The following is a 20017-nucleotide window of genomic DNA, read 5'->3' on the forward strand; positions in this document are numbered from 1 at the left end:
TTTTTTGTTTAGACATAAGTAGTGTGGTTCTATTGTTTCCTAGAGCATGTCTATAAGCCGAATTCACAGTCTGAGGTGGGTAGCCTTTCTGTAAGAACCCATTTCTGGGAGTACGTACCTGGATGTTGAAGTCCATCAGTGTCGGAGTCTCAGAAATTGGCCCTCAGGCTCTTTTCAAATAGTGAGGGTGATGGCTCTCCCATCTTAGCAGGCTATTGCTGTTATTAGATTTCCAATAGATAGAAGTTTTCAGAGAGCCATCAGCCTCCTTTGTAATAAATAGGTCCAGAAAAGAGATCCTGCCCACATGTGAAGGTAAGACCCTTGTTATTATTGTTAAGGTGGGCCAAAAAAAGATTCAAAAGACACCCTAGATCCCGACAATAAGACGAGGATATTATCTATATAGCATTCTCAAATTTGAATTTAGGGACCATGGACTACATCCCTGTCCTGGAACAACACTGTTTCCACCACCAGCTCTGGTGGAGCTGATGTAAAATACTGACCAAATACTGCTAGTGTGACGGCAGCCTTACCTATATAAACATACTCTTTCCTATCCATAACTACAAGGTTCCCACCTTATCAGATGGTTTGCTGATAATATTTAGATTATTGTCCAGGGAGTATAAGGCCTCCCTTTTTCCGTGTGATAGGTTAGATGGGTTAGGCGTTACTCTTGGGTTGATTTTTGTATCTCCTCAATGACTAATATTCAGAATATAAGACTCGTAGGCGATGTTTAAACTTTGTTTTTTGTTTTTTTTTTACCTTTTGTTTCTAAGGATCGATTAGCAGAAGAAATTGAAAAGCTTAGAGTGGAACTTGACCAGATGAAGATACGAACTGGGTCCTTGATAGAACCAACTTTAACAAGGTAATTTTTGGAGAAAAGGATAATGAGATATCTGTTTATTTATAGTGGTTACCAGTACGGTTATGTAACAGTGTGCACCCTTAATTGGGCAATCATTTTGATCTTTGATTTAACTATTCAGCCATGCAGTAATCAGTTCAGATTTCCATTTCTTCTCTTTTCTTAATGTAGCCAATTTTTTAGGATGTTTGTTTTTCTCTTAGGCCTCACTTAGACACTTCAGCAGATTTGAGGTACTCTGTGAGTTCACTGGTAGATTCACAGCCAGATTATCGCTCTACTAAAGTTATTAGGAGGCCACGCAGAGGAAGAATGGGAATAAGACGGGAAGAGCCTAAGGTATGGATTTGAAATGGTTTCTTGCTGTGCATTAGATATACTTTCAAAATCTTTGATCTTTGTGAGTTGTGACACTAATAATAATAATTTTTACCTTAAAGAGGTGTTCTTAAGTTCTTAAATTGCTTTACTTAGACAGTGTGAAAATAAATAATTTGGCCAATGACTTGCTTTTTCTACCTAATGTCATTCTTCTTCACTGAGAGTTTTTATGTTTTACTGGATGGTGGCCCGATTCTAACGCATCGGGTATTCTAGAATATGTGTGTATGTATATAGCACACAGTATATAACACAGCCAAAACAGTATATAACACAGCCCACGCAGCATATAACACTGGCCATGTAATATATAGCACAGCCCATGCAGTATATAACACAGCCCACATAGTATCTAACACTGGCCAGGTAGTATATAGCAGCCACGTGGTATATAACACAGCCCACGTAGTATATAACACAGCCCAAACAGTATATAACACTGCCCATGCAGTATATAACACTGGCCATGTAATATATAGCACAGCCCACACAGTATATAACACAGCCCACATAGTATCTAACACTGGCCAGGTAGTATATAGCAGCCACGCGGTATATAACACAGCCCAAACAGTATATAACACTGCCCACGCAGTATATAACACTGGCCATGTAATATATAGCACAGCCCACGCAGTATATAACACAGCCCACATAGTATCTAACACTGGTCAGGTAGTATATAGCAGCCACGCGGTATATAACTCAGCCCACGTAGTATATAGCAGTGTCTGCACCATATCCCTGTTAAAAAAATAATTAAAATAAAAAATAGTTATATACTCACCCGCCGGGATCCAGCGAAACTGTGCCGATGCGTGCGCGGCTGCTGCCATCTTCTGTTCCCAGGATGCATTGCGAAATTACCCAGATGACTTACCTGTCTCGCGAGACCGCTAAGTCTTCTGGGTAATTTTGCAATGCATCTCTGGGAACGGAAGATGGAGGCAGCTGCGCGCGCCTCAGAGGACCACGGAAGGTGAGAATAGCAGGTTTTTTGTTTTTTTATTATTTTTAACATGACATCTTTTTACTATTGATACTGCATAGGCAGCATCAATAGTAAAAAGTTGGGGACACACAGAGTTAATAGCAGCGTTAACGGAGTGCGTTACCCGCGGCATAACATGGTTTGCTAACGGTGGCATTAACCCTGTGTGAGCGCTGACTGGAGGGGAGTATGCGGGCGCCGGGCACTGACTGCAGGGGAGTAGGGAGGGACTAATTCTCGGCCGGACTTTGCCTGTCGCTGATTGGTCGCGGCAGCCAGGACAGGCATCTGGCGAGACCAATCAGCGACGCGGGATTTCCGTGACAGAAGTTGCCGACAGACAGACAGAAGGACAGACAGAAAGACGGAAGTACCCCTTAGACAATTATATAGTAGATAGTATACAGCTCATTTCCATGGAGCCTTCCTCTAGCATCAGGCCAAAAGTGCACTGTAGATACATTTCTGGAGAGGGGTTAACTTTGATCATCCCAGTCATCTCTCTAGTGCATTGATTTTCATACAGCAGGACAGCGTGCTGTCTCCCTGTTTCTTTTTCATTTGCTGAAGAGATAGGTGTATAAGTCACCAGTCCACAACTTTTAAAGCAGATTTCCTAATCTCAGTTCTCTTCTCTGAGACCTGTGTGCTTGTTCAAGCCGTTTTATCTCTATGTGTAAATACAGGGATATCAATGTAGACTCAGAACAAACCACTGATAGCTAACTGCATTATAGCAGAACTTGTGCTGGACTTATAGGTCTACTAATATTACATTTGTACTATTAACTATTGCTAGAAATGAGGAGGTAATAAACTGTAAGGAGATTGCATTGTTCTAAACTGCTCAAGAGACAACTTGAAAATGCCCCTTTGACCGGGGTAACACGAGCGATGATTCTCTCACATGACTGACTATCTAGACGATTATGCTAATGACACTTGGCTCAACATCTTTTATATTGTAAGCTTGTGAGCATGGCTCCAACTCCTTTTGTTTGAATTGTAGAATTATGTTCTACTATGTAATGACTGATATTGTTTGTACATGTACCATATGAATTGATGTAATTAGTTTTTAATTTGGGAATTGGGATTCCACCACTGAGACACCCATCAATCCCGAGAACAGGGCTCTGACGTAGCTGCGCAGTCACACCAATGCTCCATTTATTGTTTATGGAACTGCCAGGGATAGTCAAGTACCGCAACCACAACGCAACCCCATGTGATCAGCAAGTTATTATTCTGTGGATAGGTGATAGTTTACTAATTTGGGATTATACCTCTAAGCTTTTTCCATGATATTATATATCTACCTGTTCAGCTACTCATTCCCACTTGGATAGAATTATTACCTTAATCCTCTTTGTAATCAATATTATCGTTACTCACTTCATGAATAACACATCCAGCAGAAACTGTATATTTAGTTAAGAATAGATCAATGTAATACAAGCTACTCCAACTTAAGACTAAAATTTCCCCTTTTCTTTCAAATCATAAAGGTAAAGTCGCTTGGTGATCATGAATGGAATCGAACGCAGCAAATTGGAGTCCTTAGCAGTCATCCTTTTGAAAGTGACACAGAAATGTCTGACATAGATGACGATGACCGTGAAACTATTTTCAGTTCCATGGACCTCTTGTCACCAGGAGGACATTCTGATGCTCAGACATTAGCCATGATGCTTCAAGAGCAGCTAGATGCTATCAATAAAGAAATAAGGTACTATTTTATTAATTGTCAATTTATTGTATTATATATTTTATGCTGAAGCATTATTTAAGGGGAACCTGGCAATTACCAAAATTTCCTTAAATGTCCTTAAATGGCTAGCATGTCTCTACTTCATGTTATTTCTGCACTCCAACAACCCTCTTGTGTCATAGCTATCTCTATACATTTTCAAAGGCAAGTTTTATTCTGTGTTCTCTATGCAAGTGTCTCTGGACTACTATGGTAGGGCGTTGATTCCCCAGAACTAGTCCTGTCTCCGACGATGTTACTCCCTTAAATGTTGATTGTGCTGAGAGAAGCATGCTTACAAGATTGGAGGCAGGACTAGTCCAGGAAAATCAATACCCGACCAGACTAGTCCTGAGCCTTTTGCATAATGGAAACGCAGAATAAAACTTGAATGCACCAATGAGCTATAACATTAAAAAGCTTATCTAACATTGTGTAAGTCCCCAAAGTATGCAGCTCACGGGTTCTTTAACGGTATATTGTAGTACTTTGCATCAAGATATCAGCAGAAGATCCTTAAAGTTTTGAAAATATACCATATATTAATCAGACTTACCTAATTTTACCACAAATGACAGATTAAAAATACCGTATTTTTCTGACCATAAGATGCACTTTTTTTACTCCAAATTTGAGAGGAAAGTGTGGGTGCGTCTTATGGTAGGGATGTAATGTGGGGAGGGGGCAGCAGTGAGTGGGATTGCACTGGAAGGCAGGAGGCAGAAAAATGTCCCTGCTAGGCTTCAGGAATCTGCGCTGGGGAAACCACATGGTCCAGGTCATTAAAGTGCAGTGAGTATTCATTAGCTACTTCCCCGCCCACCTGACACACATGGTTTCCACAACACTGGATTCCTGCAGCAGCTGGGGAGATCTGTGTGTCTGGTGGAGCAGCAGGGGCCAGAGGGGACAAGATCGCCGCATACCTGATAAGGGAAAATGATAAGGGAACTGAAGATAAACAAATCAAATTTGCACATGATGCTAAGCTAGGAGGGATAGCTAGAGAAGACAGAAAGAATTCAGAAGGAACAATGGGCAGCGACTAATAGAATGATATTTAACAATGAGAAATGCAAGATTTTTCATCTGGGCAAGAAAATATAGTAACATAGTAACATAGTTTTTAAGGTTGAAGGAAGACTTTAAGTCTAACCTAACATGCCCTAACATGTTGATCCAGAGGAAGGCAAAAAAAAAAAACAATGTGGCAAAGAGTAAGCTCCACACTGGGGAAAAAAATTCCTTCCCGACTCCAAATACGGCAATCAGACTAGTTCCCTGGATCAACACCCTAACAAGTAATCTAGTATATATACTCTGTAACATTATACTTTTCAACAAAGGCATCCAGTCCCCTCTTAAATTTAAGTAATGAATCACTCATTGCAACATCATACGGCAGAGAGTTCCATAGCCTCACTGCTCTTAAAGTAAAGAATCCGCGTCTGTGATTATGCTTAAACCTTCTTTCCTCCAGACGTAGAGGATGCCCCCTTGTCCCTGTCTCAGGTCTATGATTAAAAAGATCATCAGAAAGGTCTTTGTACTGTCCTCTCATATAATTATACATTAACATAAGATCACCCCTTAGCCTTCGTTTTTCCAAACTAAATAACCCCAAGTGTAATAACCTATCTTGGTATTGCAGACCCCCCAGTCCTCTAATAACCTTGGTCGCTCTTCTCTGCACCCGCTCCAGTTCAGCTATGTCTTCCTTATACACCGGAGACCAGAACTGTACACAGTATTCTAAGTGTGGTCGAACTAGTGACTTGTATAAAAGTAAAATTATGTTTTCCTCATGAGCATTTAGTGAGTTTGTCATCCACCCATACTCCCAGGTCTATTTCATTGAGGGTATTGCCCAGAGTTTTAGAATTAAGCACATAGTTATACATCTTATCACTTCTACCCAAGTGCATGACCTTACATTTATCCCCATTAAAGCTCATTTGCCATTTATCAGCCCAAGCTTCTAGTTTACATAAATCATTCTGTAATATAAAATTGTCCTCCTCTTTATTGATTACCCTGCCGAGTTTAGTGTGATCTGCAAATATTGAAATTCCACTCTGTATGCCCCCTACAAGATCATTAATACATATGTTAAAAAGAAGAGGGCCCAATTCTGACCCCTGTGGTACCCCACTGCTAACCGCAACCCAGTCTGAGTGTGCTCCATTAATAACCACCCTTTGTTTCCTATCCCTGAGCCAGCTCTTATCCTCCTTACACATATTTTCCCCTATCCCCATTATTCTCATTTTATGTATCAACCTTTTGCGTGGCACCGTATCAAAAGAAAACAAAAATTACATCTGCAGAATGAGACAAATAGAACTAAGCAACAGCATGTGTGAAAAAACTTGGGTATACTAATACTAATCACAGACTGCACATGAGTCAACAGTGTGATGCAGCAGCAAAAAAGGCAAACACAGTTCTAAGAAGTATTAGGAGAATCACAGAGTGTCCCTCTACTCCTCTTTCATCAAGCCTCATATGGAATACTGTGTCCAGTTCTGGGCGCAACATTTAAAAAAATACATTGAAAAACTGAAGCAAATTCAGAGAAGAGCTACCAGGATGGTGAGCGGACTGCAAAGTATGTTTTATGAGGAACAATTAAAGAATCTGAGAGTGTTTAGTTTCTAAAAAAGAAGACTAAGAGGAGATTGAATAACTCTACAAATATCTGAAGGGCTGTCACAGTGTAGAGGAATCATCCTTATTCTCATTTGCACATGGAAACACGAGAAACAATGGCATGAAACTGAAAGGGAGAAGAAACAGATTAGATATTAGAAAAACTTTTTGACAGTGAGGCTGATCAATGAGTGAACAGGCTGCCACAAGAGCTGATGAGTTCTCCTTCAATGGAAGTCTTCAATCATAGGCTGGACAGACATGTCTGAGATGGTTTAGTGAATCCTGCTCTGCATTGAGCAGGGGGTTGGACACGATGACCCTTTCAGTCCCTTCCAACTCCAACATTCTTTGATTCTATGATTCTGTTGCTTGTTTACCAGTTGTCCTTCATGAAAAAAAATTTTGATCCCTGAATACTGGAAACACCCGATCTGACCATCTCATCACAGTTGGGCCTTGTCTGTACACTTGCCATTTTTTTCTGCATCCAAAACATCAACTATAAAAGTTTCAGTTCACCTGGTGCTTGATATATAGAATAAGTATACCCCATTTCTGGATACATACTATTGAATCAAGATAATAAAGGTTATTAACGTTTCCTGTCAGTGGTTCATTGTTCTGTCTGGTCAGCGTACGTTTCCTACAGTCAGTGTTATGGATTTGTATCACTCTATACCCCATGGGCTTGGCAGTTCTTCATGTACTTTTCAAACAATACTCCTAAAACTATAGGACAGACTGGGCATGAGTACTATGTACAGCACTACTTAGACCAGATCTCAGCAGGCATGAGAAGCAGACTAGCAGAATACATGTACTGTGACTGAAATGTCATGTCTGCTAGCACCAGTATAACCTGAAACAAATGTGGAAGCAAGACAAGCTGGTGACATCTGAAATTATACTTTTTTCTCCGCAGAAAGCTAAACTACTGTGATGTGTTTCTGAGCCATTTCTATTTATTGCATTTCAGCTCTTTTGCCTGTGGCTACAGTGCAAAGACATCCTGCTTCTGTCCTGTTCGGAGAGAGGCTAGGTACACATGACACAAGAAGTTATGTGAAGATATGTTTGCTTAGCTAGTCTTCCTGTAACTTTTAGATGCAAAAATGCCTGTAAACAATAAGAAAAAATTATAAATGTGAAAAGCACCATACATCAAATGCTTATTTATTATTATGTATTATTAAATCTCTAGTCAATCAATAAAATGGAGAGGCCAGAAGGATGTTTTCAGCAACCTAATTAAATGCCTTGTCCAAAGCAAGCTACACTCTTTAACACTGCAATTGCAACACCAAGAGCGAAAAGTTGTGGAGTTATGGAAATCACAGGATCGTTAGACACGTTTATGATAACTAAATGGAAACAACATTTTTTTAATATCTCAATTTATTCAGTTTTGAGTATGAGTACCATGTGCAGAAATACACTTTTCAATGCACTGTGTACATGGTCTTCAGACCAATCTCCACTGTCACTGCATCTAGGCCAAGAAAGGGACTAATCATTGAAGAATACCGACTTCTAGTACAACTTTTACTGCCATCTTAATAAATAATAATCATGTTTATTTAGATAGCCCTGGCCCCTAACATATTCCGGAGCACTTTCAATTAACCAAGGACATGTACAGACAATAAAAACAATACAATGTAACACATTTCAACATTTACAGGAGTGAGGATCCTGCTTGCAAGCTTACAGTCTATTAGGAAATAGCAGGGACACAATAGGTAGAATGTGCCATTATGTGTGGTCCGGCCGTCATAATAAATAAGTATAATAATTAATAAGAGCCATTTTGCTGTAGACAATGATAGTACTTGAAGGCAGTGATATGAGGTCAATGAAGAGGCCTTCAAAAGGGAACATCACACCAGTTTTTCTCCTGGGATTATGATGTGAGACCACATAATGTACAGTAGCCAGACCCTTCTAATCTTTATTTCAGGTGCACTTATAGCTTAGTATTACATTGATTTAGTCATGGAACCAGTGGTATCGCTATTTTGCCAAAGAGTCCCAGGAACCGGGTTGCTTGTGCCATGTTGCATGTGCTACTATGATGAGCCTTTATGGCCTATCCCATGGCCTGCAGTGTTTCTCATGGAGCATATCTGGGAAGTCATTGCTCAGCAATTGTAAATGAAGCTGGCAGCATAAGATCTTGATGATTTGTGTACCTAAGTGCATTCGGGGTGGCAGAACATTTCTCCGACAACCATTAATAACTTTAATGATAGAATGCCAAGGCGTGTAACTGCATGTATTTCCGCAAATGGCGCTCATACTCAAAATTAAATAATCAAGATGTTTTAAAAATGTTCAACAGCAGTTGTTCGCGCCTGTATTGTGGCACTGCACTGACAGTTCTCAGACCTTTTTAACCTGAATTGCTGTTCTCACATAAGTGTATTGTTTCAGGAAATCCTGAAATCAGGGAAAATGAGTCATTGTGTCTAAGGGTACCGTCACACAGTGGCATTTTGATCGCTACGACGGCACGATCCGTGACGCTCCAGCATCGTAACAATATCGCTCCAGCGTCGTAGACTGCTGTCACACTTTGCAATGTATGACGCTGGAGCGATAATTTCATGACGTATGTGCGATGTAGAAGCCGTTGGTTACTATGCGCACATTGTATACGATATATGTTACACCATGCGATCATGCCGCCACAGCGGGACACTAGACGACGAAAGAAAGTTTCAAACGATCTGCTACGACGTACGATTCCCAGTGGGGTCCCTGATCGCAGGAGCGTGTCAGACACTGCGAGATCGCTGGAACGTCACGGATATATCGCTGGAACGTCACGGATCGTGCCGTCGTAGCGATCAAAATGCCACTGTGTGACGGTACCCTAAGTTGAACTTGCCAAAAAGTCTTTTTATATAATTGTGATAGACTAGGAACAAAACTGAATTGTGCACTACTCAAAAAGGGGTGGAATCTGTTACAACCAATATTTCTAATAGGTATGCTTTGGTACCATATGCAAAAATATGCATATTGTATAATAAAAAAATGTAAAATATATAATATATAAAATGATTAATAATAAATATATAAAATATGTATAAAATATACCTTTAGTAGACAGCAAAATCTGTGTGGTTTATATCCCCTCCAAATCCTCAGAGATAACAGTTTGCCCAATCATATTTGAAGATCTAGGATAATAACGTGTAGGTGTTGCACTGAATACAAAGTAAGTGAAGTGAATGTGAAGACGGCAGACAGTAGTGACACATGCTCCTCAGGGATAGTAATGAGATAAGTGGGCATGAAATCTTGGCATGTATCTCTTTAGCACAGTTGAACAAGGCATGCTATGATACTGAACTGAAAGTGGAGGAGGGAGTAGAAAGACCGTGGATGACATTAAAGTAAAGACAAAAATGTTGAATTATGTACAAACCTCTCGTAAGAAGCGGCTCGAAAGAGAAATGAGACTGTGCTGTTGTTGTTAATGTCGGGGTGAAGTTCAGGGTTTTGTCTTTTCTTGATCGTGATTCATTCTGATTTCCACCAGGCTCATTCAGGAAGAAAAGGAATCTACAGAACTAAGGGCAGAGGAGATAGAGAACAGAGTGGCCAGCGTTAGTTTGGAAGGTCTTAACTTGGCAAGAATTCACCCAGGTACTTCGATTACTGGTTCAGTGACTGCCTCCTCCTTAGCCAGCTCATCACCTCCAAGTGGACATTCCACTCCCAAGCTCACACCACGCAGCCCTGCAAGAGAGATGGATCGTATGGGAGTAATGACGCTAGTAAGTTACTTGTTTTAACATGAAAGTGCAATATCAAAGCTGAATGGGGTTTCATATTGTATTTTAAAAAAATAAATTGGCAATATTTTATTTTTTAACATATAACAATCTGTATTAAATATAAATAATAGAAACCTTGTAATTTTCACACTGGCCACTGGGGCTTTTTTAGGCTTCAAAATCCTATTGTTTCAGGAAACAACATATGTACATAGCCACAGTAGTCAGATATCAACCCAATCTTTTGTAGTAAAGAGTCTAATAAAGGTGTGCAAAGGTCATTGTGAAAGGAAGGGGAACATGGTCAGCTGTGACATTGCTTATTGTAATTAGAGGATCCTGTGTTATCAGCTGCATATATGTGTTGTCTCCCATAATGATACTGCCACAGATAACATGGAGCCTTGCTGAACATTCTTCTCGAAAGGACAGGAAATATGAGATAAAAAGGTCTCATCTCATTGGCCAGTGTGAAAATTTCAATATTACCAATTTTGTTTTATTAATAAAGATTGTGGTATGTAATAAAATTTAAAAAAAAGATTTTTTTAAATACTTGTAGCACAAAAACGTATTTAACCCCTTTCTGACATCGGGTATAATATTACTCCGATGTAGGACTCCTTCCCTTTTGATGTGGGCGCCGTCGCTGAGCCCACATCTTTTGAGGCACATGTCTCGGCATTTAACACGTGCTTCCTCTAAATTCCGCCCATCGGTGGTCCCGTCACGTGATCGTGGGTCACCGATTGGTTGGCATGACAACCAGAGGTCTCCAGCAGACCTTTATGGTTATCGCTGCTAAAGTGCTATGAACGCTGCATGGTGGTCAGCTCGCATAGCAAGTGAGCAATTCTGCTACATACAGGCGATCTGATCATCATCTGTATGTAGCAGAGCCGATCTGGTTATGGCAGAATTATGTTTTTTTGGTTGCTGCAACATTGCATTTAAATGCAATAACATGCAAAATATCATACCTGCACCAAAATTGTATAATTAAAAATTTCAGGTCATCAGACAAAAAAATAACCAACCTGAGATCACAAAAAATGGAGACATTACAGGTATCGGAAAATGGCGCAATTTTTTATTTTTTTAACATTTGGAATTTTTTTTCACCACTTAAATAAAAAAGATCCTAGACATGTTTGGTGTCTATGAACTCGTAAGGACATGGAGAATCATAATGGCAGGTCAATTTTACCATTTAGTGAACACGGTAAAAAAGAAAAACCAAAAAACACTGTGGGATTGCAGTTTTTTTTTTCAATTTTACAGCACTTGTAATTTTTTTTCCCGCTTTCAAAAGCATGACATCGTAAAACCAATGGTGGTGTTCAAAAGTACAACTTGTACCGCAAAAAAACAAGCCCTCACATGGCCATTTTGCAAAAAAAAAAAAAGTTAAAGCTCTGGGAAGAAGTGGAGCAAAAAATGAAAATGCAAAACCAAAAATACCTCTGGTCCTTAAGGGGTGAAATATTAGGTCACTTTTTATAGTAACTTTACCTTAAGAGATAAGAGGTTACAAACCATATGGTCAGAACAAAATAATCGATGGGTTTGACTGTTAACTCTTTCTTCAGTCTGCAATGTACAGTGATGTATACCGGCAGTAAAAACAAAACAGTATAAAATTTTAAATAAAAACCCTATTACAAAAAATGCTTAAAAGACAAAAACAAATTTACAGGAGTTATCAGTGGCTGTATTACTTTTGCGCATGGGGCTATGATCTTATAGGCAGATAGTTACTACCGCTCATGCTGGTGATTCTGCGCCTTCCACTGATGTCACATCAACAGAGCAACATCTTCTCTTCTGCGTTGTTGACAGGGTGATTCTGCTGATATAATTTTTGTTGATGGATTGCTTCTGCCTGCCTAACTGCGGGGAGCCGGCTGTCAATCAGCACGACGTCTGCAGTGACGACCCCGTTGAGCAGAGCAGTCTTGACCGAGATCTCGCTGAGAATCTGCCACCAGGGCTTATTGTATGTGAAAGGGGGCTTTACCAGAGTGAGACATGTAATGACTGACAGTCTGTTCTACTTTCTACATGTCTCACACTAGTAATGCCCACTGTTAATTTAAAATAAGCTCTGGAGGCAGATTGTCAAGAAGATCTTTGTCCAGCCATAGATCTTACCAGCTGATTTATAAATAAATAAAAATGTGGCTTTTTTGAGAATAACACATTAGATATCAGATACAAATGTATCATTTTATTCCACTCTCTTTGAACTACATACCCTTATCGACAGCGTATGAGGGTTGATCCTGCTGTTTGATTCCCTTTAACAACATAATACATATGATGAACATTTATATCATCTATTGTGTTGCTAATTTTATTAGCCATAATGTGCCTCTAACAGCGGCATTTAACACGCCGGCAGGTTGGCGCGTCATTCCACGCTCCCATTGGCGCGCTCGTGACATGATTACAGAACGCTGATGGTTTGCATAACAGCCGAGGGTCTGCTGAAGACCTCTGCTTGTCATAACGATTCTCCTGTAAAAGGCTACCTATATATATAGCTGGTGATCATAGGGGAGATCGTGATTTTCACTGTACATAGCGGTGCTGGTGCACCGCTATGTATAGTACAAGAGATCAGATGATCGCAGTTTCAAATCCTCTCACGGGACAATTAAGTACAGTAAATAGTAAAAAAAAAAAGTTTAAAAAAATAAAAGTACAACATTTCTAATCACCCCTTTTGTCCCATTAAAAATAGAATAATTACAAGAAAAAAAATACACATATTTGGAATTGCTGTGTTTGTAAAAGTCTGATCTATAAAAGTATAAAATAAATTAATCCGATTGGTAAATGGCGTAACAAGAAAAAAATTGAGAACCAGAATTTTGATTTTGTGACCCCAATAAAATGCAATAAGAGGCAATTAGCAAAACATTGTATCTACCCCAAATGTTATCAGTAAAAAGGTCAGCTCAGGGCGCAAAACAGAAGTCCTTCACTCAGCTCCATAACCTGAAAATTTAAAACGTTATGGGTGGCAGAAAATGTCATCACAAGCAAAAAAAGTTTGTTTGTTTTGTTTCACAAATTTCCAAATTCCCTCCCCCCCCCCCCATTTTAATTTTAAAAAATGCATGTTTGGTATCTCCGTAATCATACTTACCAGGAGAATCATATTGTCCGGTTTTACCGTATTTACATGGTGAATTAAAAAAACAAAAAACTATATAAACTATCTACTGGCCGCTGCCCTGTACTGGACAGATCATACATCACAAATCTCCAACAATACAGCAAACTATGATTAATGTGGATGGAAAGATAAAAAAGTTGTGGTTCTTGGAAGTATTGGAGGAAAAACTAAGACGAAAAAAAAAAAAAATTGTCCAGTCATGAAGGAGTTAAGGAATGTATGCAGAAGTGCAATATTTTTGTAGAGTGAAATCTTTAAATTTTGAATACCCGACTGTATTATTATTATTATTTATTATTATAGCGCCATTTATTCCATGGCGCTTTACATGTGAGGAGGGGTATACATAATAAAAACAAGTACAATAATCTTAAACAATACAAGTCATGACTGGTACAGGAGGAGTGAGGACCCTGCCCGCGAGGGCTCACAATCTACAAATCTAAATATGTCGTATTTACATTTTGCCTTATTGATCTTTTAAACCTTATTTTTATTTCTTCCCTATTTAGCCTAGTGACTTGCGGAAACACCGGAGAAAGGTATGTGCGTTACATTTTCTGTTACCACATAGTTAGATTTTAGAATGATGGCAGTGTAAATTAACATACTTGCCTGACCCCATATGCTGAGAAATTCTTTTTCTTGCTGCTCTCTGCTCCCACAATGAGGTTTAATAATGGTATTTCTCTAAAAGGGGTTCTCCACTTGAAAAAAAACGGTATATACAATATCTATATATATATATATATATATATATATATATATATATAATTGTCTAAGGGTTTAACCGTCTGTCTGTCTGTCTGTCTTTCTGTCTGTCTGTCCTGGAAATCCCGCGTCTCTGATTGGTCGAGGCCGCCAGGCCTCGACCAATCAGCGACGGGCACAGCGACGATGATGTCTTAAAGGACGTAGAAATCCCACGTTTTTGATTCAGCGACGGGCACAGTATCGACGTAGATGTCATAATGGTTGCCATGGCGACGATGATGTCATAAAGGTTGCCTCGACCAATCAGCGACGGGCACAGTCTGCTGCGAATTCTGGAATCATCATTGTCCATATACTACGGGGACATGCATATTCTAGAATACCCGATGCGTTAGAATCTATATATATAATTGTCTAAGGGTTTTTCCGTCTGTCTGTCTGTCTGTCTTTCTGTCTGTCTGTCTGTCCTGGAAATCCCGCGTCTCTGATTGGTCGAGGCCGCCAGAGACGGGCACAGCATGGCGACGATGATGTCATAAAGGTTGCCTCAACCAATCAGCGACGGGCACAGTCTGCCGCGAATTCTGGAATCATCATTGTCCATATACTACGGGGACATGCATATTCTAGAATACCCGATGCGTTAGAATCGGGCCACAATCTAGTATGTATATAATTGTCTAAGGGTTTTTCCGTCTGTCTGTCTGTCTGTCTTTCTGTCTGTCTGTCTGTCCTGAAAATCCCACGTCTCTGGTCGAGGCCTTGCGGCCTCGACCAATCAATCAGCGACGGGACACAGCGACGATGATGTCATAAAGGACGTAGACATCCCGTGTCTCTGATTGGTCGAGGTCACCAGGCCTCGACCAATCAGCGACGGGCACAGCGACGATGATGTCATAAAGGACATAGAAATCCCACGTTTCTGATTCAGCGACGGGCACAGTATCGATGTAGATGTCATAATGTTTGCCATGGCGACGATGATGTCATAAAGGTTGCGTCGACCAATCAGCGACGGGCACAGTCTGCCGCGAATTCTGGAATCATCATTGTCCATATACTATGGGGACATGCATTATCTAGAGTACCCGATGCGTTAGAATCGGGCCACAATCTAGTATATATATATATATATATACCGTATATATATATTTTAATCATTTTAAGATTTGCGCCCTGATCTCAAGATTTGAGGTTTTCGAGTTCAATTTCCAGTCTATGATTGACACAGGAGAGAGTTTCCATTGTCAGCAATTGGCCAGTGCTGTTTTAGGAGTTGAATACTTGACTGGCGTATTTCAGTTACTGGTGTAATTCCATTTTTCTGTCTATGCATCTGATGTCTAGCTGCTGAAATCTGCCATTATTGTTTTACATTTCACATACAGCACCGATGAGTAAATTGAAAAGTCCCCCATATACAGTACATTAGATGACTGTAGGCCAAATGATGGTGAAGATGATCGTTCAGCCTGCAGCTATCTCGGCCGTCTCTCCCATATACAGGAGCACTTGATTGTCCGGTCACCTGTGTTCTCTATGAGACATGTCTGGTGACGGCATATTTCAGGGAGCACAAAAGGATTGGCGATCCGACATTGGACATGCAAAATCCTTAACTTCCCGTTAATAAAATCTCCAGGGCTCCCATACACATTAGACTGTCAGCTGAACATGAAATATATAATATATAAATTATATATTTATAATGCTAACACATCAAAAGAAATGTTTTGAAGTGGACCATGACTTGAATAGTATGCAGTAAGCTGAAGTGGTGGATGCAGGCAGCCCTAATGTTATCTATAACCCCTCGGCGACACCTTAGGTGTCAATTGTGAAAGTTTAAATCTCCCCATTTGTCCAAACATAAGTAAACGTAAGTAATACAAATACATTTGCATATTTGGTATCGCTGTGTGCATAGCTGTTTGAGCAGAAATGAAAAAAAAAAATGGAAATGGCCGAGTAAATGTAATTCACTTAACCTAAAAGGTTTTAATAAAAAGCGATCAGAAAGTTGTGTGGACCCTAAAAAGCTACCAATATAAATTACAGTACTGGAAAATTATTACTTTAAGTTATTGCTGCTAATGGGGGCTCTGCACGCTACTCATGGGGCGTACTTCAATTTCGCAAACTGCTTTTGCATTTTGGCCTAGATTTTGATAAATAATGACATGGTAAAATTTATCATGCGTTGTTATTTATCTGAAGTTATATTACCTAATTTTAGAAAGGCATGATTAGTTTTTGTCATGGACTTATAAATAAGCAATATACAGGTGCTTCTCACAAAATTAGAATATCATCACAAGGTTAATTTATTTTAGTTCTTCAATACAAAAAGTGAAAACTCATATATTATATAGAGTCATTTCAAACTATTTCAAGTGTTTACACAAACAACAAAGCGATCCGCACCACTAATGCACCCAAGGCATAAAGATCCACTTTTATATCAATAACGGTGCAGGCATGTGTACCTGGACTCTCGGGTGCCAGAAATCAACAGCACTAATAGTCCAAATAAATAAAAGAAATGGATGGCACTCACTGGTCTGTAAAATCCAAGGCTTATTTCAATGCTTAATGCATCTTCAGCAGGAGAATGGGAAGTGGAGTGGCTCTGTGCTGTATACTACGTCACTGGGCAATATACTATGTGGTTCTGTGCTGTATACTACGTAACTGGGCAATATACTATGTGGTTCTGTGCTGTATACTACGTAATTGGGCAATATACTACGTCACTGGGCAATATACTACGTCACTGGGCAATATACTACGTGACTAGCCAATATACTACGTGGCTCTGTGCTGTATACTATGTCACTGGGCAATATACTACGTCACTGGGCAATATACTACGTCACTGGGCAATATACTACGTCACTGGGCAATATACTACGTCACTGGGCAATATACTACGTGACTAGCCAATATACTACGTGGCTCTGTGCTGTATACTACGTCGCTGTGCGATATACTATGCGGCTCTGTGCTGTATACTATGTCACTGGGCAATATACTCCGTCACTGGGCAATATACTACGTGGCTCTGTGCTGTATACAACGTAACTGGGCAATATACTACATGGCTGGGCAATGTACTATGTGGCTGCGCAATATACTACGTCACTGGGCAATATACTACGTGGCTCTGTGCTGTATACTACGTCACTGGGCAATATAGTACGTCACTGGGCAATATACTATGTGGCTGCGCAATATACTACGTCACTGGGCAATATACTACGTTGCTGCGCAATATACTACGTGGCTGGGCAATATACTACGCGGCTCTGTGCTGTATACTATGTCACTGGACAATATACTACGTCACTGGGCAATATACTACGTCACTGGGCGATATACTACGTCGCTGTGTGATATACTACGCGGCTCTGTGCTGTATACTATGTCACTGGGCAATATACTCCGTCACTGGACAATATACTACGTGGCTCTGTGTTGTATACTACGTCACTGGGCAATATACTACGTGGCTGGGCAATATACTATGTGGCTGCGCAATATACTACGTCACTGGGCAATATACTACGTGGCTCTGTGCTGTATACTACTTCACTGGGTAATATAGTATGTCACTGGGCAATATACTCTGTGGCTGCACAATATACTACGTCACTGGGCAATATACTACGTTGCTGCGCAATATACTACGTGGCTGGGCAATATACTACGTGGCTGGGCAATATACTACGTCACTGGGTGATATACTACGTGGTTGGGCAATATACTACGTGACTGGGCAATATACTACATGACTGGGCAATATACTACGTGGCTAGGCAATATACTACGTGACTGGGCAATATACTACGTGACTGGGCAATATACTACATCACTGGGCAATATACTACGTGGTTGGGCAATATACTACATCACTGGGCAATATATTATGTGTCTGGGCAATATACTACGTCACTGGGCAATATACTACGTGTCTGGGCAATATACTACGTGACTGGACAATATACTACGTGACTGGACAATATACTACGTGGCTGGGCAATATACTACGTAACTGGGCAATATACTACATGACTGGGCAATATACTACGTGGATAGGCAATATACTACGTGACTGGGCAATATGCTACGTGACTGGGCAATATACTACATCACTGGGCAATATACTACGTGGTTGGGCAATATACTACATCACTGGGCAATATACTACGTGGTTGGGCAATATACTACGTCACTGGGCAATATACTACGTAGCTGGGCAATATATTACGTGTCTGGGCAATATACTACGTCACTGGGCAATATACTACGTGTCTGGGCAATATACTACGTGACTGGACCATATACTACGTGACTGGACAATATACTACGTGACTGGGCAATATATTATGTGGTTGGGCAATATACTACGTGGCTGGACAATATAATACGTGACTGTGCAATATACTATGTGGCTGGACAATATAATACGTGACTGTGCAATATACTATGTCACTGGGCAATATACTACGTGGCTGGGCAATATACTATGTGGCTGGGCAATATACTATGTGGCTGGGCAATATACTATGTGGCTGGGCAATATACTACATGGCTGGGCAATATACTACGTGGCTGGGCAATATACTACGTGGACATGCATATTCTAAAATACCCGATGCGTTAGAATCGGGCCACCATCTAGTAGATAATATATGGAGTATTGTCAAGAGGAAGATGAGAGACATCAGACCCAACAATGCAGACGAGCTGAAGGCTGCAATCAAAGCAACCTGAGCTTCCATAACACCTCAGCAGTGACACAGGCTGATCACCTCCATACCACGCCACGTTGATGCAGTAATTGATGCAAAAGGAGCCCCGACCAAGTGTTGAGTGCATTTACTGAACATACATTTCAGTAGGCCAACATTTCGGATTTTAAAATAATTTTTTAAGCTGGTGTTATAAAGTATTCTAATTTACTGAGATAATGACTTTTGGGTTTTCATTGTCTGTAAACCATAAACATCAACATTAACAGAAATAAACACTTGAAATAGATCACTCTGTTTGTAATGGCTTTATAGAATATATCAGTTTCACTTTTTGCATTGAAGAAATGAAATAAATAAACTTTTTAATGATATTCTAGCACTTGTGTGTATATATATATATATATATATACAATTTATTTGAAATCATTATAACACAAGAACAGTAGGTCCTTATCACTGAAACATGATCATGTATCTCCTGACATTTTGATAGAATAATAAAGGTTCCATAAATAAAGCTTTATTGAATTTGTTCTTCGTCTAGATTGCAATTGTAGAGGAAGATGGCCGGGAAGATAAAGCCACGATAAAATGTGAAACCTCCCCTCCTTCAACACCGCGTGCTCTCAGGATGACTCATACTCTACCATCTTCATATCACAATGATGCCAGAGGGTGAGATATGGACATTTTCAGGCTTAATAAGTTGCTTTTTCTTTTTTGCTTTCAAATATGAAGTAAAAGTCCACATTTATCAAAATTTAACAATTTAAGGAAAAGTTTAATGCTTTTATATTGTTTTGTTTTTTTACAGTTTTTTATTGAACAACGTACCCATGGAATATGGAATTAAATAGTGTAACAATACTTGTCATCTATGGTATTTACAAAACCATAGGGATTAAAAAAAAAATCACAACAGTCAGACC

At 39.8% G+C, this 20017-nt stretch overlaps 1 protein-coding gene across 11 annotated transcripts in view; it reads left to right on the forward strand.

The window, feature by feature from the left end:
- Positions 1 to 20017, forward strand: part of PPFIA2 (PTPRF interacting protein alpha 2) — a 570637-nt gene that overhangs the window by 457670 nt on the left and 92950 nt on the right. For all 11 annotated transcript variants that reach the window (XM_069764416.1, XM_069764417.1, XM_069764412.1 and 8 more), the window contains 6 exons: positions 789 to 880; positions 1084 to 1219; positions 3761 to 3981; positions 10199 to 10436; positions 14130 to 14159; positions 19633 to 19763. In XM_069764416.1, the coding sequence (XP_069620517.1) occupies positions 789 to 880; positions 1084 to 1219; positions 3761 to 3981; positions 10199 to 10436; positions 14130 to 14159; positions 19633 to 19763 (848 nt within the window). The remainder of the gene's footprint in view (positions 1 to 788; positions 881 to 1083; positions 1220 to 3760; positions 3982 to 10198; positions 10437 to 14129; positions 14160 to 19632; positions 19764 to 20017) is intronic.

The sequence above is a fragment of the Ranitomeya imitator genome, chromosome 4 (assembly GCF_032444005.1).
Source record: "Ranitomeya imitator isolate aRanImi1 chromosome 4, aRanImi1.pri, whole genome shotgun sequence".
Lineage (NCBI taxonomy): Eukaryota > Metazoa > Chordata > Amphibia > Anura > Dendrobatidae > Ranitomeya > Ranitomeya imitator.